The 22368-nt window shown below is 48.7% G+C and overlaps 1 protein-coding gene across 3 annotated transcripts; it reads left to right on the top strand.

Annotated features, from left to right (window-relative positions):
* The first annotated feature begins 534 nt into the window (after positions 1-534).
* Positions 535-17969, top strand: FOSL2 (FOS like 2, AP-1 transcription factor subunit). 3 transcript variants are annotated; one of them, XM_030269192.4, is made up of 5 exons: positions 535-610; positions 1159-1421; positions 7243-7497; positions 10815-10922; positions 12358-17969. In XM_030269192.4, exons 2-5 carry the CDS (start codon positions 1323-1325, stop codon positions 12865-12867), a joined length of 972 nt encoding a protein of 323 aa, XP_030125052.1. In that variant the 5' UTR covers positions 535-610; positions 1159-1322; the 3' UTR covers positions 12868-17969. The 3 variants fall into 3 exon arrangements, with proteins under 3 accessions (XP_030125052.1, XP_072783706.1, XP_072783707.1); XM_072927605.1 differs by lacking the exons at positions 535-610; positions 1159-1421 and adding an exon at positions 4553-4798; XM_072927606.1 differs by lacking the exons at positions 535-610; positions 1159-1421 and adding an exon at positions 6010-6890.
* The last annotated feature ends 4399 nt before the right edge of the window (positions 17970-22368 follow it).

Genomic DNA, 22368 nt, shown 5'->3' with positions numbered 1-22368 from the left:
ATAAAATAGATAAAAATAAAATAAATAAAAATAAATTAAAACTAGTTAAACAATGCTATAAAAACTAGACGAGTCCAACGCTTGGTTTATTGACGCGCTGAAAAACGGACCGAGCCCTGGGGGCAACTCTGGTGCCGACCACCCTCCTGCAGGGAGAAGGGCTGGATCAAAAGCCCCCCGAGACACCGAGGCGGGGCGGGCCGGTCAGCGGGGCCAGATCCGCTCTGTTTCCCGCATCCTCCCCCGCTCCACCGGAGCGCCTGTTCCTTTAAATCCCGGCTGCCGGGCAGGGAATCCCTCTCGCAGCGCGTCATCCGCGGCAAGGAAACCCGCGCTGGCGTCGTGCGACGCAAATGACCATTTTTGGCAACGTGCGACAGCGGACGGCACCAAGCGGGGCGGGGGAAGGCGGGGCCTGCCGGGAACCGGAGCTCCGCGCTGCCCCCGCCGCCGCGCCCGCCCTGCCCGCGCCTCCCGCACCGCGGGCCCGGCAGGGGCGGGCGCAGCGCGGCGGGCGGCGCGGCGGGCGCGGCCGGGGCGGGCGCCGTCCCCCCGCGGCCCGCCCGCCTCCCCCGCCGCGGCGGCAGGTGGGAGGCTCCGCGCTGCCAAGGTGGGGCCGGTGCGCCGCGGGTTTGACGTGTGCGAGTGCACATGGTGCGGCGGCGGGCGGATAATAAGCGAGCGCGGCCGGGGCGATGCCATTGCTCTGAGTCACCGCGGGTGCGCGGAGCTCTCCCGCTCGCAGCGCCGCCGAGCCGCGGGGCGCAAGACCCGGCTGAGTCACCCCGCGCCGGGAAAAGGGGCGGCCGGTGTGTGGTGGTGGTGGTGGAGGAGGAGGAGGAGGTTGAGGGGGGGCGGAGGAGAACCGCTCCGCCTGCAGCCCCCGGGCCCGGAGCCGCTCCGCCGGCGGGGCGAGTTTCGCCGGGCATTGCGGAGAGAGGACATCGGCGAGCGCCCGCTTTGCGCGCACGGCTCTGCTCCCGCCGCGCCGCCGAGTCCTGCCGTGCCGTCCCGTCCCGCAGGCGCTCGGCTGCCAACTGAGCCACTTTTATCATAATTGTTATTATTTTTATTTTTGTTGTCTCTTTATTTTAAATTTTTTCCTTTTTTTTTTTTTTTTTTTTATCTTTTCCCCCTACTTTCTTCCTCGTCTCCAAGGCCGTTTTTATTATTTTTTTTCCCCTCTCCGCGGCGAGCGTTGGGAGGCGAAAGGCAACAGCCGACGAGGTCGGGAGGGAGAAGGGGGCGGGGAGACTGCGAGGGAGCGGCGGGTGTCGGTGTGGGAAGGCGGGGACGCGGCTCCCCCGGCCCGACCTCGGACCATGTACCAGGACTACCCCGGGAACTTCGACACCTCCTCCAGAGGCAGCAGCGGCTCCCCGGGACACCCCGAGACCTACTCGAGCGGCGCAGCACAGCAGGTAGGGCCGGGCACTGCCCCTCTCCCCCGGTCCCTCCGGGGGCTGCTCCGAGCGCTCCCGGGACGGGAGTTCACCGCCACGCCCGGGGAGCGGCCGGCGCTTCTACCGCGGCGCAGGCACGGGCGCCCGGCGGAGAGGCGGCGGCCGCAGGCGGTGCCGGGGCGCGGGGCTGCCCGCAGCCGCCGCTCCGTCCCGTCGCGGGGCGCCGCCGCTTTTCCTCCCGCCCCGGAGCGGGTGCCGCGACGCGTCCGGAGGGACGCTGAGCGGAGTTCCCCGCCTGTCGGTGTCGTGGGAGGCACGGCCTGCCCGAGTGGGGACGTGCGGTGAGGGAGCGCCCGGCGGGCAGGCTCCGCTGGCCCGGCCCCAGGTGCAGCGGGGTCGCCGGGTGTCGTAGCCGAGCCCCCGCCTGTTGCCAGCAGCGCCGGGCCGGCACCCGCTCGGCAATCAAAGGGCTACTATGGGCGACTTCTCTGCGAGGTCGGTAACGCGAATACAGGGGCGCACCGAACTCTTCCTCCTTCCTGCTTTTGTTCTCACTGGGAGCTTCTCGCTGTCCACGTTCATCGCGGCTGCCCCGGGTGGTGCCCTGGGCTCGCCCGCAGCACTTTGGGCGGCTTCGCTGGGACTTTGGGAGGTGCCGCCCGAGTTATTCACGGAGCTGTTGCAGCCGCCGTGGAACACGGCGGGATAGCTGGAAGTGAGCTCTGGGTCTTTCCAGCGCCTGCGGTTGTCTGCCCGCTTCTCCCCCGTGAAAGTTTGTCTCGGAGGCGCTGACACTCTTTGCCACGGGGCCCACGCTGGCACCCCGCGGCCGCCGTGCCCAGCCCTCTGCCCGCCCGCTCCTGGTTCCGCCGGCCTCTCTCCGGCCGGCCCTGGCTTTTTCCGAGCGGGAGTTTCCTGGGCTCGCCGGAGCGTTCCCTGCGCTCCCCGGCCCCGCTCCCCGCTCAAGCTCCACTACCGGGCGGCGCTTCGAGAATGGGGAATATTTCCTGTGCAAGCGGCGTGAATTCACGGACCTGAAAGCCCAGTCTTGTGGTTTGGGTTTTTTTCCCTTTCATTTTCCTAAGAAAATACCTCGAAATTACTTATATGCCTAGATCGACTAAGTCTACCACTTCTGGGGAAGGCATTACACAATCGGACCAGTTATACAAACCTGGGTTATTTCATAACTTGTTTACATCAGCTGGCCCAGCCTTACTCTTTTTTTGCCTTTTCAGATTTGGGCTTCTCACCCCCCCACCCCCCCTTTTTCTCATAATATTATTTCTTCTGTGGCTTGTATGAGCGAACTGGCATTGTGAGCGCAGCGTAGCCTTCGCATCAGGGAGTCATAGGATAGTTAAAAGAGGAAAAAAAAAAAAAAGGAAAAAAGTCCAGTCTTAAACTCTGCCAGCCGTACCAGCCCGTGACATTCCTCACATTAAAGAAGTTTTACCAGAAATGACTCGCTGCCGCTCCCCGCCTGCTCCAAACGCATCTCGCTGGTGCCCTCTGCGGGCTGCGGACCGGGGTTTCCAGGGATTCTAGCTCAGCTAAAGCTGATTCCCTGGTTTACAGTAAACGCTAGGACAGGCTGGGGGAGCGGGAAAGGGGGCTGAGAAGCTGGAAACGCCCTGCAAACTGCAAATTCTCACTCTCCCTTTCCTGCCGTGATTTAACAGCTGCTCTGGATTCAAGCACTTGCTGCGGGAGGTCGAGAAACTCCATCAACTGCTTCACATTTGAGCTGTCACAGGCTGAGCAATAACTGGGTTTTCCCCTTTTTCTGGGGCTCCACGTCTTCCCGGGGCAGCTGGCATGCGTGCAGTCTGATACGGGGACCAGAGCCCAGTTTCTAGGGTTACTATCTGAAACAGGGCTTTGAGCAGGACGTTGGCTTAGCGAGAACATAAATGTTTTCTTTAAGAATCCGGGAGATTTCTCAAGGCCTTGTGCTCCGTCTTTCCCTTGATCCTTACAGATGTTGTAGATTAGGATCAAATGTAAGCGTTGCCTTTACCCTAGCAGTTGGGCTCTTCTGCTGATTCTGGTCTATGGAGATCTGCAGTTTTATCACTACAGAAAATATGCATTGCTGAAATTTTTTCTTTATTGTGTTCTCTATTTTTTTTTCTCCCAAAAGCAAGAAAAGATGCATCAGTTACATGTTTAAATGGAAACTGTGTCTCTGAGCCAAAACTTTGATGGTTTTTAATTATTTTTTTCCCATACAGCACAGCACTGGAACATTTTTCTTTGAAGTTGCGTGTCATGATATTTTCCTAATCACTGACTTGCCATGTGGTAAACATAGACTTTAATGTGTAGAGTTTGTGTACTCTTTCAGAGTGGTCAAGTTTCCCTGAGATATTATAGCATTGTGTCCAGTTTTTTTTTGATAAGCTGCTCAACATAGGAGAGCCATCAAGGGTCTTGTATTTATTGTAAGATCTATCCCATACACCTTATTTGATAACTAAGTAATGTTGAAGATGCTCTAGAATTTTTTCGCTTTGTTGTTGGGTTTGATTCTTTTTTTTCCCCAGCCATTTTACCCATTTTTTGACTGGTTTCTAGTGCTTCTCAGTGGACCAAAGAACACATCGGGGTGCTCTATAGAAACTTTAAGGTGGAGCAAGGAAACACAAAGCCAAAGCTTGAAATGTGCCCGTGCTGTCTGTGCTGCTAAGTTGTGAGCTGCTTGTGGCAGGACTCGCTGGAGCCTCCCCCGACTGTGGATCTGAGAAGGCTCTCATCCAACCCCATATTTTTAAGGCAGAGCAGAGACTGACCTCAGTTCTTGGCACACTTAATAACAGGACTCTTTCTGTTTGCTGTTTAGTTGTTGGGGTTTTTTAATGATACCTTCATGTGTGTTGGCTGGGGTCAGGAGGAGAGCGGTGGGTTGGTGGCTGAGCGCGTGCTGCGTGTGTAGCCCTGCAATCTCCCTATCGCCTCATCTTTCTGTAGCATACTGAATTCCTTGTAGAGAGGAAGAACTGGCAGAGAACTGCTTCCAGGAGCCTCTCGTGGGTCAGGAGAGGACAGCTGTGCATGTCCTGTGAGAGGAGGAGGCAGGAGGGGGTCTGGAAAGAGAAGAAGCGGGGAGGTGGGTGAGGGCAGGCAGTGCTGTCAGGCTGGCAGGGGCATTGAAGCTCTCTGAGAGGGGAGCAAAGATGGGGCTGCTGTTTGGGGGAAGTTCTGGCACTTCTGTGTGAGGAGGCTGGTGCTCAAAGGGGCTGTGCTGGGGAGGTGACAGGGAATTCAGGGCGTGCCACTGCAACCAGCAGCATCCCAGGGGTCAGAGCTGATGGCTGCTGGGCAGAATGTGGGGCTCAGCAGCATTTTGGCACAGCAGAGCTGATCCGGTGCAGTGTCCTAGCAGGGAAAGCGAGGTATGTGTGGAAAGCCTGATCAGTCAGGGAAGCAATGCTTGTTAAACCTGGTGTTAGACTGAGCACGCTGTGTCTGAAGACTCCACCTGCCACAGCAGTGTATCCCTTAATTAGTTATCCAGGAAAAATACTGCCTTTGGAAAGTACAGAATACAGGTTTGGGGGATTTTTTTTTTAAATTTTTTTTTAATTTCAAAGATATTTTGAGTTATTAGAAGGGAAGCTGGTGACAGAGATGGGGCATGGCACAGAGAGGAACTGGTCTCTTCCCTCCAGGTCTGCAAGCAAGCATTGGGAAGCTGCAGAGGGATGTGGCTGAACTGAGCAGCTCCCCTTTGCTGTTCCAGAGACCTCTACTAGTATTACAGAAGGGTCCTAGGTTGAATACAGGCGTGGTTGGAAATGGAGTACTTGCTTAGTCAATATTTGGAGCCTGATTTTTGTGTCAGGTGCTTGTACGTGGTTGATTTGGTGCTGGATCTGACTCTCACAACCTCTGTTGGGAATTTTTAGCGCATTGTTGGGAGTTGGAGGCAAAGGTTAGCTCTGGAATGCCAGTGGCATCTCTATGGCAAAGTACCAGAAGCTCTCTGGATGTTTTGTAGTCATAGCTTTCTAGTGTCCCTGCAAGGAAGACAGGACATTTCTTCTCTGCTTTTTGGATATGAACGGGAAGGTGGCACAGATAGGTAATGGTCGTGGTAGAAGCCACTTGCGGATCTGGAAGTAGGGCTCACATCCCTTGAGTTGAGCTTGTGGTTCAACTGGTCTCGCACTTCCTCCCTTCTGTGAGGTTAAGGTCCTCTTGCATTCTGCTTATGGAGGCACCAGTGCATCCTCTTCTGTGCCATGTGGTCACAGCCTACACCATGCAGAGCAAAGGAGGGGATTTGCACCTATAAATTCACAGTTTGTGTCTCGGAGCCTCTTTAACTAATTGGGGGAGGCAACATGGACTCTGAAATGTGGGATGAGCTGAGGCTGTGTTGGACTCAAGCTCCAAGTAAATCTCTGAGGTTCTGTTGGGGGTTTTGCCAAGGTCTTAGTATCAGTGTCATCCTCTCTGTGTAATTTCCCCGCCTGCTTAACTTGACTCACTCCTTCCTTCTCTCATCCTTTCTTGCTAGATTTTGAGCTGTTCAGAGGTGTAAGTCAGCAGCTGTCAGTATTCAGACTGGCTCTCCTGGTCTTTGGCAGCTCGGTAATGCTGGCCTGAAGTGCTGTAGCTATCAGCATGTGAAATACTATTTGCAGTAGCCTTGCTTTAACAAAGCTCTTAAGGTGCTTGACTAGGCACACCCTGAAAAGGAAATCTGTCTTGGTGTCCCTTATCTGGGACGCTTACCTGAGCTGAGGTCAGGCTGATGCAAGGGCTCTCGCTTCTCTGGGAAGCTAGGTTGTTGACCCAAGAATGTGCATTTTTCATGGAGTCATTTCAGGGCTTACAAACCAGTGGTGGTGACAGCTGTGGGTCCTACCAGCCCTGTCCCTTGCTCAGTGATTGCTGGAGCAAAGCCTGTCTGTGAGTTAATTCCAGTCTAACCATTGAAAGCCTCCTGAAGGAGCTCAGCATAGACAAAAACATTCTTTCTCTCCTGCTTCCCCCTCCGGGGACAAGCGATTGTTTTCCTTGCAATTTAGTGCCAGCGTATTATCCAGATGGATTTACCTCTGTCTGAAAGAAGGTGTACATGTATTTTGGAGGCGATCATTACCTGCTGCCTTGGTTTTACTGCTGCCTTGTTTTGTCTAGACAGTGCAGAGAGCTGCAGGGAACTTGTCCGATCTGAATCCTAAGACCTACTTTATAGGCTGCTATTAAAATACATATCCTCGCACGTAACCATCTCAGGGCTGGGTTTCTCAGTGAGCACAGAGCTGCTGAAGGAGAAGCAGGCTGCTGTTCCTGCCATACCAAGCCCTACATGGACCAAGCCCAAATTTCAGGGCAATCCTTTGGTGAAAGGAGGCTTTGCTCTGCTTGGTAATGGTATTTCAGAACTGAAGGCTCTCTTCCTTTTCTTTGGGCTTGAAGAGAAGTGTTTCTCTAGAAACTCCTTAATTCCCCTTTTGCTCCATGCCGGAAGGAGAGGTGGGCACTGGCAGGAGGTGGCAGCAGTGGGGATGGTGCCTGGGAGGGGAAGCTGGGTTAGGGTATGTTGGGGAGCTGTGTGGGGGAAGAGGAAAGGGGTTGGGAGAGGGCAGGGCTGCTCTGGAGGGGAAGTGCCTGAGCCCAGTGCCTTCCTCAGAGGCTGTGGCAGGCAGGGGCAGCTTGGGATGCTGTAGAGGCACCAGCTACTGGTGTTCTTGCTTCAGGTGCTGCTTTGATCCTCACTGGTGCTGCTCCTGAGGGCCTAGCTGGTTTTGGAGTAACCACTTATGTTCTGCTCTCACTGACGGCTTCTTTGCTCTCTGTCCCTCTTCTCCTCTGTGTTTCCTCCTAGAAATTTCGAGTAGATATGCCAGGATCAGGCAGTGCTTTTATCCCTACGATCAACGCCATCACCACCAGCCAAGACCTGCAGTGGATGGTCCAGCCCACCGTCATCACCTCCATGTCAAGCCCTTACTCCCGCTCGCACCCCTACAGCCACCCGCTGCCCCCGCTGTCCTCGGTGGCCGGACACACAGCGCTCCAGCGTCCTGGCGTCATCAAAACCATCGGCACCACGGTGGGACGGAGACGGAGAGATGAGCAGGTAACGCAGTGGGGAGAGCAGCTGGGAGTGCCTTGAACACATACATACAGAGATTTCCCCCCCATGCCCTCCCAGCACCACAGGGGAACACCGAGGTCCATCCCTGGTGCTGTTCACGTGCTGGGGATTCTTAGGGTGGTGTAGGGTGTGTAAGCTGGAGGATGACTTTTATTGCTGCCTCCTCATCGTATGGTGAGATTTACCCAGTGTTCATCCAACACTTTGCACCACCAGCCCGCATTGCGGCTTGGTTTCAAAAGCAGGTGAAACTCTGAAGTTAAGCCCTGGGTTTCAGTTTGAGTGTCTCTGCCACTCCAGGCAGAAGGAAACCTCCAAGAAAGCAGAGTGGTTTTCATGTATGCCCTTTACGAATCTGACACCAGATTACATCAGCTAGTGTTTTCTGTCAGCTCTGTAGCTGCTAGCACTGCGCCAGTCTCCATTTGTGATACCCTTAGTACCAGCCAGCAGCATGTGGGGAGGAACAGCTTCTCTAGAGCACCTCAATTCTAATATGAAGAACCTTCTTGAGGACTGGGGTCTAAATCCACCTTCCCATTACAAACCTGTAATTCCTTGATCTTTTTGCAGCAGTTTGGTGGGGATCCCATAAGAGATTTTTCTGCTCCCAACCCAGAGGTTTGCCCTATGCTCAACCTCCTAATGGGATTATCAAGCTGGGACCCTGGATCTGGTGGACTAGGTGCAGGCATCTTATCTTCTGGACATCAGCACTGTTGTTCCTCTCTTAGTAAGAATCAGCCTTCTCCAGGGCCATCTGGTGAACAGCTATTCACAGTGCTAGGCTGATTTCTCTTTTAAAAAAAAAAATTAGATCTGACTAAACTCGATCTCCCGAAGTTGTTCCCAAGCAGCATTTGTGTGGGTCACTGCAGAGTGAGACACACTGCTCACCCTCCAGACACGAGCACACGCTGTTGCGTGAGGTCTGTTTCTAATAAGACTCGCCAGCCCTACTTTTACTTCTGCGTCATCTGTTTTGATTCACAGTCCGATTATTTTATGTGGAGTTGCTGTCTGGTTTAGGCCCAAGAGATTGAAGACAGAGTTTAGCAGTACCTCTCTGTGTGGGGAGCTGGTATGGCTGCAGTGAGGACCCATTTTTGGGAGGAAGGATGGAGTAGCCGTGGTGGTTCGGGTACGTGCCAGCCTTTTCCACCAGCTGGAGCTGCTTCCCTGTTCCCTGCATGCAGGGCTGGTGTCCAAAGGCAAAGAAAGTCTCACAGAGCTGGAGGAATAATTAGCAACAACTAATTTGTTTGACAAATGCTGCCTCTGTGTTCACAAATTGGCCGTGAAGAGATCACCATATTCTCTGCTTTATTTGTTGTTCAGAGTTATTTGCTGAAGGATGCCTGCCAAGCAATTCCTGGCCTGTGGCTTGTTTGCAAGCCGTTCATTGTGGGTCATTCAAAGCCAAGTCCTTTTGATTAGACACGTGCTAAGGCAGTACCCGGGCTCTTTACTGTGGCCCTTTGGCTCAGCTTTCCAGGGCTTTGAACACCACATCGGAGTGCCTTTTTGGAAAACCTTGTGTAACACTTTATGAAAAGAGCCTTTTTTGATGAACGTTCCTGAGAGTGAATGCACGTATTGGGCTTGGACAAGCTACGAATAATGCATACAGCAGGGGCACAAAGAGTGCCAAATCCAACCACTTTCAAACAAATCCAGCAACCACTGATGGAATATTCCTTTTTTGACCTGGTAAAATGGTAAGAACATCCAGATTAGGGGCTTCTGCCCTGCCTGTGCAATTTTTGCAAAGCACTCTTTGAAACAGATAATTTTTAAATTACTGAAGGTCTTTGTAGCAGAAATTTTACTCCAAACATATTCCAATGACATCTGTGTTTCCAAAGCATGAAAAGGCTCTTGAAGACTCTACACAAGGGCCCCAAGTCAGCCTAGGTTCTGTGTGCAGGCTCAGTGCTTTGGTATTGTGTGCAAATACATTTTTACCCTGCACTCATGTGGGGTGGGAAGTGAGTGGGCAGAGCTGTGGCAGGGAGAGCAGTGCCTGCAGGGGCTCCTTACTGGGGGAAATGTTCTGCCCAGCAGAATGGAGGTACACCCCCACCCTAGCATGGAGCTGCTGATGGAAAAAGCTTTTGGGCCTGAATTCTGTCCTGCAGTTCTAGAATTGCTTGTGTTGCTCAGTGAGCATCCAGGGGCTCATGTTACATGCAGGTGAAATCACAGGCACAGATCAGATCCTGAAAAAAGCAGAAATGAGCGAGCTGAATGCCCAGAGGCTGAAGTAAACTTACTGAAACTGCAAACATCAAAATTAGGGAGATAGAGCAAGCCAAAACAAACTAAGCTGAGGTTGGAGTAAAACTAACACTAAAAAGAAAAGATAGTAAAACTGTGAATGTCTCATTTGTGACATTGACAGTCCGTGAAGATATTAAAACTGAAGCTTCCCTGAAGGATGTGTTTCTTACCATTCTGTGCTGGCACTCTGAGATCTGACATGCTTTGCCAGGTGTCAGGGTTTTGCTTTCGTTTACAGTCACCAGGCCAGAGTCCCTGCAGCACTCACGGGCTGGGTGAGGCTGAAGCTGGGGTTTGTAAAACCTTTTCTCAAACCCCCAAAGCTAGGCATAGCTTTGACCAGGTCTTGCAAGCTCCTTGCTCACTTCCTCTGGTTTCGCAAGAGTGTAGCTGGATGGGTTTCTATGGAATTGGTCCTGATTTACATCAGTGAGGATGTCAGCTGGCCTCAGGAAGCCCTTGATATCACTGGGGCCTTGCCTGCTGATGCAAGAAGCAGTGTGTTATCTCGCTGAGCGCTCAAAAATCTGAGGTCAGATTTTTGGGTGGTATAAATCATTGTTGCTTCACGGACTTCATGGGAGCTCTGCTGATTTCCCTGTTTCCCCCTGTACACCATTCCGACCTTCAAGAGAACAACTATTTTTGTGTGGGAAGCAGCAGATATTTTCTTTCAAGAAAGAGGCACTTACAACATTGTGCTCTGGTTTTGCTTAACATACCACCCAAGTTGTGAAACAATCAGAGCATCTTTTATCTGTTTGGCCTTGGTGCAGATTCACTGTCCTCTTACACAATCTTCTCCTTGTGCCCTGTTCCTTCTCCTCTCCCTTCTACTAAGACCTGGTGCAGGCAGAGATACTGCGTGCTTTCATCTTCTGCTGGCAGCAGTGACGAGGGGGAGTGCTCAGCATCCTGCTGGATCAGGCTTTTTTCCTTTGCATTGTGGTTAAATCCTCACAAACTTAAAGGAATGCCTTGCTCAGATCTGATTGGATTTTCTTGGCACTTGCCCACAGCTGTCGCCTGAGGAAGAAGAGAAGCGAAGGATCCGGAGAGAGAGGAACAAGCTGGCAGCTGCTAAGTGTCGTAACAGGCGTCGGGAGCTAACAGAGAAACTCCAGGCGGTACGTGCCCTGCATACATTTCTCCTTCCTTGTGGCCCACCCTTCCAACTGGCTCCAAGGGCATTGTTCTTCCTCCATGATGCTTCAGAGCCTGCCTTCCTCATCCAAGGCTGCTCAAGGGCAGGAGCTGATGAGGGGGACTTGGGCCTGGAGTTTAGGACCCTGACGTTCTCTTTGCTGAGCGCCCAAAATGTCCTAGGAGCTCTCTTCCCTTCTCGCCTCTCAACTAGCACAAATCTCCCTGACTCTGGTCACCTTTCATAAGTGGAAATAAAGACGCTGTGTGCCTCAAAGGCAGGTTTTAAGGACAAACACACTGAAGAGGAAGGCTCATCTGAAAGCCATAGAAAACAAGGTGGATGTTATGTGTACCTATCAGAGCTACACCCTTTAGGCTTACTCCTCATTTGGAGGTGGGGTAGTAACTGACTTTCTTCGAAAAGGAAGTGCCACAGAGATGTGTGCCCTGATGCTGTACGAGTAATAATTAGTAAAGCTGGAGAAGGTAGAGCTCAGAATAAGAACCAAGGGGTAGGTAAGGCACTGGTTGAAGAGAAGACAAGATTGGGTTGTGTGAAATAAGCTGAAGCTCCAGTGCTTCTGGTCGAGAGCCAGCCTGGTTTTATCCAATGATCTTGTTAGCAAGCACAGCAGCAGTGAAAGCACACCTGTGAAACGTGCTGCTGCCTCAAATTAGGAGACATTCTCAGTGTAGAGGAGGCAGGACATCCTATAGAAATGTCCAAAGTGATAAAAGTGAGAGGAGTGTGCAAAGTGGGAAGTCATATCTTGAAGGGCCGAGTGTGAATTTTGTGAAGTTACGAGCTCCTCACATGGGAAGGCACTAAATGCTCCCAGACTGACTGTGATCCATCTGTGTGATGTGACCATGGGAAAAGTAAACGTATTCAGTGTAGGATGCATCAAGGGGTGATCCAGTGTTAGTCCTTTGGATAAGAGTTAAGACCAGTGTCAGACCTAATCTGGAATATGCACTACAGAAATAAAATGGAAACTGTTTAGAGACTGCTATACACTACCTCTGTCAAAGTGAAAAGAATATTACTAGCCTAACATGAAAATACAATAAGAGGAGATCTGGGTCCTCTGCTAAAGTGTCTGTCAGGCAGAGAGCAATGGAGAAGACTGAAATCACAGGCCAAGGCAGAGTGGCAAAAACTAGCCATCAGAGAATTAAGGCAAATTCATGAGATTATTTATAACCCTTAGATTAGTGATGTTTGGGAATAGCCTACAAATAGAAACATGAAACACAAGATGTTTGACTGGCAATGACCTGGTGTCTGCTTGGCTCATGAAGAGCCTGGGGTGTATCTGCCTGTGCCAGATGGGATCTGGACTTGGTGGCCCTGATCCAGGTGAGTAGTTCCAGATCCTTTGCTATTTTATTTATTTATTCCACTTTTGTCTGCAGGAAACTGAAGAACTGGAGGAGGAGAAGTCAGTGCTGCAAAAGGAGATTGCTGAGCTCCAGAAGGAGAAGGAGAAGCTGGAGTTTATGCTGGTGGCTCACAGCCCTGTGTGCAAAATCAGCCCTGAGGAACGTCGGAGCCCACCATCTAGCAGCCTCCAGAGCATTCGGACTGGAGCAAGTGGAGCAGTGGTGGTGAAGCAGGAGCCTGTGGAGGAAGAGATCCCATCTTCCTCTTTGGTCCTTGACAAAGCCCAGAGGTCTGTCATTAAGCCCATCAGCATTGCTGGAGGTTTTTATGGGGAGGAGGCACTCAACACTCCCATTGTGGTGACCTCAACACCAGCCATCACTCCTGGCTCTTCCAACTTGGTATTCACCTACCCTAACGTGTTGGATCAGGAGTCTCCTCTCTCCCCTTCTGAGTCCTGCTCCAAAGCTCACCGGAGGAGCAGCAGCAGTGGGGACCAGTCCTCAGATTCCTTGAACTCTCCCACCTTGCTGGCGTTGTAATCCCCCTGCGGCCCCCCATTTTGCCAGTGTGTTACATCCCCCACAGCACCATGGGGGGAGCTCCCTCCGTGGGATTAGAGACAGGCACGGGATCGTTCAAGCACAAGGGCAGCAAGAACAAGGATGGGGAAGTGCTACAGCTCCAGGAAGGAGAGTGAGGACCAACACCAGCTCCCTGGAGGCAGGAAACGGCAAGGGTGGGACTGACATGCCAGGGTTGTTTGGAGAGGGTGATGTCTGCTCTGTAGGGACTGCCTGTGGAAACCTCTTTGTGACCGTAGTGGACCTGGGGAGCGCTCCTGGCCAGGACTGAAGGCGAGCTGCAGACAGTTGCTAGTCGTCCCTTTCCTTGGTGGATTGACTTGATGGGTTGTGCTCTGTGCTTAAATCACTCTGGTTAGTTGATCTTACAACTTCTCTCTCGCGTGCTTGCTCTCTCTCTCTCTCTCTCTTTGCGTATAATTTCCAATGTTGTCGATCCCATTACATTTCACTCAGTTGCTCTGAACTCTAAAGTCTAATTAGGATCTTTCCTCTTGGGAATAGCTGTGGGAAGCACGTAGGCTTGTCCAGACAGGAGAATGACAGCTGGGAGGACCAGCAGATAAGGGGACCAAGAGGAGCCCAAGAGCTCAGCAGCAAGGGCAGAGCTTGTAGTCTCTAGCCTGAGGCATAGAGACAGCAGAAGTCTCACGTGGAAGCCTTTCTTTTTAAAAATGTGGATATATTTATCGCCTTGGGCTCCTCATAAAACCAAGTTAGCATCTCAGGGCCAAAGTAGCACCAGAAAAGCTGCTGGCCTGGCACTTACCAGTCACTGGCAGGGTTTTACCCTAGTTAGCTGGATATCAAGTTTGCTGCTTGTTGTTTACTTTTCCTGGGCTGCCTGCTGTCTAGGGAGTATTACATCTTTCTTCCCATCAGGGCTCCTGACTCAGACGCTGATCTCTTCCTGTTAGTAAATCTTCCCCTCCCCTTGGCCATATTTGCAGAACATGGTACAAAAAAAAAAAAAAAAAAATAGGTGGCACCACATGCCCATAAATCTAGGATGGAGACTGGCAGCAGCAGTGAAATTAGCTGGCTGTACCCTTGCTGATTTTTTTCATTGTTGGGAAACAAAGAGCAGCACATATCCACCAGCACAGCACAGGCCACAAGGCCCCAGCTCCTGACCAGGCAGTAATGGCATGGATAAAGTGTTGATCTATTTGAACTAAAACAGAGCTTCTGACAAGCTCTGGCAAATGACAAATTAACAGCTGAGGAAAATTGATTAGCATTATTTGCACCTTGGTCTTTGGCCTCTGGTTTTTCTTTGCATTACAATTGATCTTGTTTTGTTGTGGTTGATTGGCCTGAAGGCAAAGAATGAAACTAAAGGGCTCTTTCCCTAGTCCTGGGTCCTTCTCTAGCCTGTGGGCTTGACTGCTACTACTAAGTGCTCACAGAGGGCACAAGCTCTCCAGTGCTCATGTTCACTACTGAAAACAGTAATGTGTGTAATCTTTTTCCACTTGGAGCCAAGCTCAGTTCCTGTTGATGTCAAAGCACTGGCAAACCATGACCCTGTGCACACTAGGATTGCCCAGCTTGCCAGCTAAACCACTTAGGAGATAGCTTTTTGGTCCTGCCTGTAGAAGCTGTGGTGGCAGCTATTTATTTTGGTGTGAGATTGTCTTTTTCTTTTACACACACACATACATATACATATATATATAATGGGTTTTTTTAAATCAACTGAAACTGGGGCATTTCTTGTTCAGGCTGGACCTGGGGAAATGCAACATACAATTATAGGGCTAGGCAAATGGGATGCAAAAACTGCTGCAGTCCCCATCAACTCCACTGGGAATTAATAGGTTTCAGTCTTGTAGAACTGGAACTTTATTCAGCAGGGCTAGTTTCCCTCAAACTCTGGCTACTGCCCATTCCTTGAATCCTTTCAGTGGGACACTATCCTGGCTCTAAAGGTGGACTTTGGCTTTTTTATTATAACTATTATTTTTAACCCAAGTTGTTACCAAACCTGACAGAAATATATGAGGGATCCTTTTGCTTCATAAAGCTGATTGGATTCAGGCTTTTTCTATATTGCTTAAACACTTCCATTTTTATATTGGTGCTAGAGGTTTCAAATGGAGCTCACACAGTAAGTAAAATTAGTAACGGAGTTGTATTGTCCTTACATGTACATCAAAACTTCCTTCCTAATGAAGTAGATATTTAATTTCCCATAGTTAGTACAAAGGATCCACTTTTCCTAGGGTTTTACATGGATTATACCACTTTAGGTAAAACTGCAGCTTCTCTGTTTCCATTTTGCCAAATGCTTGTTTGGGCCACTCTGGACTGAGAATCTAAAACTGTTAATAAAACATCTCTGCATGTCATTTCCACACATTTTTGAGGAGAAAAACACTGACAAGTGGTGGCTGAGTTTTAAAATGATGCAGCTACTTTTGTGGCTAGCTGACCAAGATTGCTGTCTCCTGTGAGATCAGGAACATCCACCCCTTGTAGGGGTTTCAGGAAGTCAGGTGTCTTTTCAGATCTAAACCTACCTTTGCTTCTGGTCACTGAATCATTGCCAAAAGGAGCTGCAGCTGGTCCTTGTCCACTGCCCTCCTGCCTGGTCATTGACCTGCTGAGAGACAGAACATGATGCTTCCCTTTCCTGACCTGTGATATTGATGGGAGCCATGTGAAACTCCTCAAAAAAGAGGATTATTTTCTACTGCCCCAGATACCTTGTGCCTGTTTTCTCCCTCAAGTCTCTCAAAGAATGTCTGTGTTGGGATTGCTGGTCTCCAGCCTTTTGTGTTATGTGGATCAGCCTTACTTTTGTTTAGTTTCTGGCAGGCAGGTACAACTTCATTCCCATTTGGTCTGGCCCATTCTTTTAATGTTTTCTGGTGTGCTCTTTGGGAACTGATTGTTCTTCCCATGCCCAAAATGTTATTTTTCATGAGCACCTTCCCTGCTGATTCCTAAATGTAGTGTCTCCATGTTCTGCATGTAGTGGGCATGTGGGAGCTGCTGTAACCAGTGCTGTAACCAGAGTTGTTGAAGTCAATAAAAAAGGCCCAGGGAATTTCAGCTGGTATTGGGTCAGCCCCCTGGTGTCTGGCCCAACAAAGCTTCTCCTAACATCCTAAATTAATCATTGCCAAACTGGGAGGAGTAGTAGCAGCTGCATTGAAGGAAACATTCAGCTTCTAGGTGATAATTGCCTTTCCAGTTTTGTCCTCATTCCTCCTTCTCCTTTCCCAGTTGTGGCATATTGCCTTCATATATTCCTTTCTTGTAGGTCTGGAGACTGGGTAAGTCTCAATCCACTTGTGGTGTGATGGGATTTGGGACCAACATGCTGGGGACAGTAGCTCTCTGTTGTGTTTTTATAATTATTATTTAAATGATCTATTTAGTTCATCTGAACCTTTAATTTTGCTGCTTACTGTATGTAGGATCCACCTGGCCTTCATCCTAAATGAAAAAAACAAAAAAACAAAATGAAAACAAACCTAAGACACCTCCCTTCTCCCTGGTCTCTTATTATTTATTGGCAGGCAGCTGACTTGTGCCTGCTCCAGCAGATCTGCCCGCCATTAATTTAACATCCACCCAAATCACATTCCTGGTGTTTGGTTGTTGCTTTTTTTTCATTTTAAAACAGACTTCTGAAATGTAAGAAATCTTATTATCATGACATAAGTTCATTTTCATTAGGAAGGCCAAGTCAAACATTTTAAGAGGTGGGGGGAACAATATACATTTATTTCTTATTTATTTATCATGTTTACATCTTTTTTTTTCTGTTCAAGACTTGGATATAATAAAGAAAGCATTAAAAATACTACAATCTTCTTTTTTTTTTAGGCTAATAATTTTTTGATTCCTTAAATAAAAGAATCTGAGTTTTGTTGTTGTCTGTATAAAATGTAAAAAGAGATATGTTTTTAAAGATGCATTATCATTCCTCTGTGAACAGTAAGTAGGTGGAGTTCAGGACAAATCTCAGAATACAAGATAATAATAAAATGCAATCCTGTTTTACTTAATTGTTCCCCTCCTATCCTGTATGATTAAAGGGTTATTCCACTTTCTTGTTTGTGGTTACTTGATGTTAAAACCATATTAAAATGTGTAGGAAATAGGTATCCAATTGTTTTTGCTCAGTGGGAGGATAAACTGTTGTATATATCTTGATATACTGTGTAGTTCAAAGTAACATCAGTAAGGGATAGTGCATCTTTATTAGAGAGATAAGTTACTAGTGTCACTAAAGTCTGCTTTAAGATCCTCAGATACGGAAAGGGCCTGTTCTGATTCCACTCATGTGGAACAAATTGAAAGCATCAGTAGCATTTTGCTGCTGTGAAGCAGGTGTCAGTAGTGAAATGAAGTCTCAGTGACTAATAGGTGACCATGAGGATTGTTGAAGGTTTGGGGCACCATTATCTTTTTTTTTTTCCTCAAAAGTTTTAGATCATGGGTTTTCTTTTTTGTTTTTTTTTTTCTCTCTGTCTACAAGGAAATAGTTTCTGCCACAGAGGTTCTTAAAGATGACTGCTGAAGTGGGACCTTTGTTTGCTAGTAGTGGTCTTGATGTCATTCTTGCAGTCCTGGGGAATTTCAGCCTTGAGGCATTCTCTCTGGTGTTGTCTCTTTTCTGTTCTTGTTATTTTACTGAATTACAGGCCTACAGTATTTGCACTAAAACAAAAAGCTTGTTAGAGAAAGCTTGCTGCTAAAAAGAAAGAACATATTAAAATGGTTTTGCTTTTACAATTTTAACTGAGTAGCATTTTGTAGAATAAAATCAATCTAGACTGAAAAGAAAAAATGACTTTTCTTTTTTCCTCTGCACCTTCTCCCCCATACTCCTTTTCATCCAATTCCTCAGTGGTATGATATTCCCCCTTCTCTTTTGGTGCTCACTTGTAATGATTGGCTGTATTGTTGACTGTGCTGCTGAGAGTTATGACACTTGTAAATCTCGTTTTAATGACATTGTGGACACTTTTGTATAGCAAGAACTAACTGGAGTTCTCTGTTAATTGAAGTCATTAAAAAGCTCCCTTTGCCATGAACAATTAAAAGCTCGCATGTTCCTTCACTGTGAACAAATGGGTTCAGCATTGCCAGGTGCCTGCTTGCAGCACATTTCAAGGCTTCTTTCACAAGAGCAGCTGCAATCCCAACAATGGTAGATGGGGCAGAGGCTAGCAGAGCAGCCCACCTGGGCTAAAAAGCAAATAAAGCACTAATCCTTTCATCTTAGCTTCAAAAAGGAACGGGATAGAGGTAAAAAAATGTGTACTGACTTTTTTTGTTGTTGTTGCTTGTTTGTTTTAAATCTCCTCAACCAGAAGGAGTCAAAGCTTCTGCTCTGAAAACTTGGTGGGGGGGGGGCATGATTGCTTCACTAGCAGCAAGAAGGAGATTAAAATGGAATTCCCTTGCTTGCCTGGGGAAAGCTTTAGCCTCTGGAGTGGAAGGAACTCAAATACATCAGGTTCAGAGTGGAGGATGTCATATTCAAGTTCAAAACGAAACATCAGTAGGGAGGAGATGGGTGAATCATGGCCTGCCAAGCTGGCACCAGACCAAGGTTCTCCTTACTCACAGACTTCCTTAGGAGTCATGTCTGCTCTGGTTTCCTGCTGGTCCCTGTCCCTTGGCTTCTTGGTTTTTTTACCCTCTTTTTAACCTTTTTTTTTTTTTAACCCCTGTGTTCTCACAATCCTATGGGGAAGGAGATGTTGGATTAAGTTATGAAGTGTATGGAAACTCTTTGTGAAGTTATGGGGAATGCTGGAGGTATCAGTCACCAGAAGAGGGAATACATGCACATGCCTGTGTGAAATGAGCTCAGCTCTCAGGAATCCATACTGTAGGAAATCAGTGTAGGAGGGTTTGAGCTTTAGAGCAGGACCCAGCCTTAGGGATCTCTGCAGGGTCAAGGATGACAGAGGGGTAAGGGAGAGCCTAGGGGAAGCTTTTTCTAAATGGCACTTGTCCTGGTATGGCTAAAGGATAAAGCAGATATTCTGGGAGGCATGGCAGCTACAAGGAAATATGCCAAAGGAGCATCATCTCTTAATATCTACATCCATTGGTCCTCAGGCATGGGGGAGTCCCCATTTGATCTCCTACTGCCTACAAGCCTTCTCCAGCGGGAGTGCTTCCAGGATTTCCTGCCTCTCCAAGGGCTTTCCCATGACGCTGCTGCACAGAGGCATCCAGCCTTGATTCTGTCAGACCTGCTCCTTTGGCAGCGCATACCTCCTCCACCCCCTCCCAAAAAAAGACTAACAGGAGGATTTACTCTTGCTCCCTAAGCTCCTGTTTGCTGACAGTGCCCTTCAGAAAGGTTTAATGTTGCTTAACTGCAAATGCTGCTTGAGAGACCCGGCCTCCCACCTGATTTTCTCCCAGCAGTGGCTGGCTGTGACTGCCTTTGATCATCCTTAGCTGTGGACCCTGGAATGCCCACAGCAGTTACTGTAATTTGGTTTTGAAGGATGAAATTGCACAGCAGAGCAAACTCTTTTCCACCAGTCTTCTAGCTGTGGGAGGCCAAATTCTACCACCTTGACATGGAAATTATGTTTTTCCCGACGTCCCCATTTTGGTTTAGATCACTTTACATAGGGAATTTCCCCTCCTTCTGAAACAGGCTCATCCTCCCTCTGCCCTGCCATGCCCTAACCCTGTGATGAGAGGGAGTGATCTGTATCTTACCACAGGGTAGGCAGAGTTGTACTGCAAGAGAGATCACTCATTTCTTTTGCAGGAAAGGTTGTGAGGGACATCTGCATCACAAACTGTTCCATCAGGATCAAGATACATCCCAATGATGTCTTTAGTGCATACAAGAACGAAAAGAGGCTCCTCTTTCTCTTTTGCCTTTCCCCTTCCCAGAATGTGAGACTCATCTCTGGAATTCTCCTTTTGGTCATATTTCTTATTTACCAGAGCAGTAGCTTCTCTCTCCAAGCAGCATGTGTGGGTAGCCTGGTCTTGTTACATGGAGACCCTACCTGGAATAGAGCTTTTGTGGCAAGAGAAAGCTGAGAGGAGTTGCCTGAATGTATTATACCAGAGGATCTCAGGTTGTCAGATGAAGGTTTTTGATTTTTTTTTTTTCTTTTCTTCCCTTTTAAAATTTTGTCTAGAACCTGCAGGAGCAGCTACAGGAGCACTGCAGAAATTCTGCAGCCAATGAAAAGAATAAGCATGTGTTAAATCTGAAGAAAGCTTAATGGCAAGGAGAGCTGGAGTGGGAGTGTGGGGGAAAGGAGGGCATCCAGAATACTGGTTTGAAGTGATGTTTCCACTGCCATGTGGGAAGGATGTGACAGAGAAAAACGGTGACATGGGTATTGCATCAGATACCCCAAAGTGGAAAAAATTATGCATTAAAAGAAACCAAAAAACCCACTACACTATATGGTCCTATTCTACTGATGTCTCTATGTCCTGAAATTTCATATCGTCATATCAAGCGCTTTCTGCTCAGTCTCACATGGCATTAGTGAAGCTCCCATTCAGCAGTGCCTGGCCAATGCCAGGACAAGATAGATTATCAGATGGGTGGAAGTCGCTGGCACCCTCTCATAGGGCTGAGGTTTAAATGAAAGGTTTTCATGTGTGTTCCAGTGTAGTGAGATCCAGTACACCTCAGGAAGACATTCCTTGATGAAGACAGGACAAGGCTGGGAGGAGAGGCCAAGACACCCAGGAATATTTGGCTGTGAGAAAAGAAGGCTAAGGGAGGATCTTACCGAAGTGTGTCAATACCTGATGGGGGCAGGGAGCAAAGGAGATGCAATCATATTCTTCTTCCCAGTAGTACAAAGTGACAGGATGAGAGGCAATGGTCACAATTTGTAACAGAGGACATGAAAGTAACTTTTTCACTGTGAAAGTGGTCAAACACTGGGATAGATTGATTAGGGAAGTTTGTGGAGTCTCCAGCCTTGGAGACATTCAAAACTAGACTAGATATAGCTCTCAGCAATCTGCTCTAACTGACCCTGCTTGAGCAAAAGGGCGGACTGGACACTCTCCTGTGATGCCTACCAACCTCAACCATTCTGTGTTTCTGCTTTTCATTCCACATAGTCCTGAAGGAACATATTGTGAGCATATTTCTTTCCCCCTTGCAGTCCTATCTCGTCTGAACCCCAGTAAATATCAGCCTTTTGATGCTGGCTATGCAAGGTCAAACAGATAAAGACTAAGCTGGGAGGAGGCTGTCATGGCAGAAAAGAATGTAAACTGTTCAGCTTGTTGCAGTGTGAGTCTCAGATTTCCTTTTTAATTTTGCATGCTCCATTCCACAGACTAGCGTGGGGGAAGAGAGGGAGACAGGCCTTACATGGCTGTGATCTAGATCCTGCATCCCACAAATGACTCTCTGCAAGTCCACAGGCAGTGCCAAGAACTGTTGCCTATTTGCCTTTTGCAGGCTCTCCTACTGTTTTCCCCCTCTCAGACGAAAGTAGTTTTTCAAGTTCCCTGGAAAGGTAAATAAGAATATACAGCTGATGATCCTAGGCGAGCTTGTGGGTCAGGCGCAATCCATTTACTGAGCAAAGAGTTCCCTGTGGCCCCCATCCCATTTCTGTAATCCTGGTTGGGCTCCCAGATTCAGGCAAATTCATCAGTGGCTCCTAATGATGACACACACTCCTGCTGGTGATTACTGATGTGAGCCACCACAGCAGGAGATGCTGAGTTTGGGCAAAGACAGGAAATAGGTCAGTTCTTTTCCTTTGGGTAGCTCAAGCTATTCAAGCACTGGGTGTTCTAATTCACTAATTCCTGTTTGAGTTGCTTGTATCATAATGTACTTCATTTAGTTTTGAAACTGTTTGTTTGGTGTTAATGAGGGTAGAGCAACAGACAACAGCCCGTGGGCTTTAAAGGCCCACATGCCAGAGGTCCATGAATAATCTGGGGGAAAAGTGAGCTCATGAGCCCTTCAAGTCTAAGATTGCCCTATGGTCTAGCAGGGCACAGCCCTGCTCTGACCCCTCAAAGGCAGAGCTTTGGGCAGGCCATCAGGACCAGCAGTGAGCAGCACCACAGCCTCGTGCCTCAGGAACTGCTTGCCACAGCCTTTGTTCTAGGCTGATGCTGACTGGAAAGGCTGGAACCCTTCACTCCTCCTTGGCTGCTAAAGGTCACAGGGGTGATGGGAGACGTTGGCTGCCTTTTGTAGCCTCCAAGTGAACACCGTGTTTGTGAGCCACAAGGACTGAGATTAAATCTCTGCTCTGAGCAGTGTTCTGAGGCCATACTGGTATCTAATTACATTCTCTGCTTTTGGCAGCTGAGGAAATGAAGATCTGCCTGTGACACTGCCTGTGGTAAAAGGGAGGGAATAAGAAAGGAGAGTGATGCCTTCAAAACATCAGCTTCAGGTGCTTCCCTTGACCTCGGGTGTCCTCTTCTGTCAGCACCTGCAGCTGGGATGGGTGCTCATCCTGG

The sequence above is a fragment of the Taeniopygia guttata genome, chromosome 3, assembly GCF_048771995.1.
Source record: "Taeniopygia guttata chromosome 3, bTaeGut7.mat, whole genome shotgun sequence".
In the NCBI taxonomy this organism is placed as follows: Eukaryota; Metazoa; Chordata; class Aves; order Passeriformes; family Estrildidae; genus Taeniopygia; species Taeniopygia guttata.
This window is presented reverse-complemented; position numbering and strand designations above follow the sequence as displayed.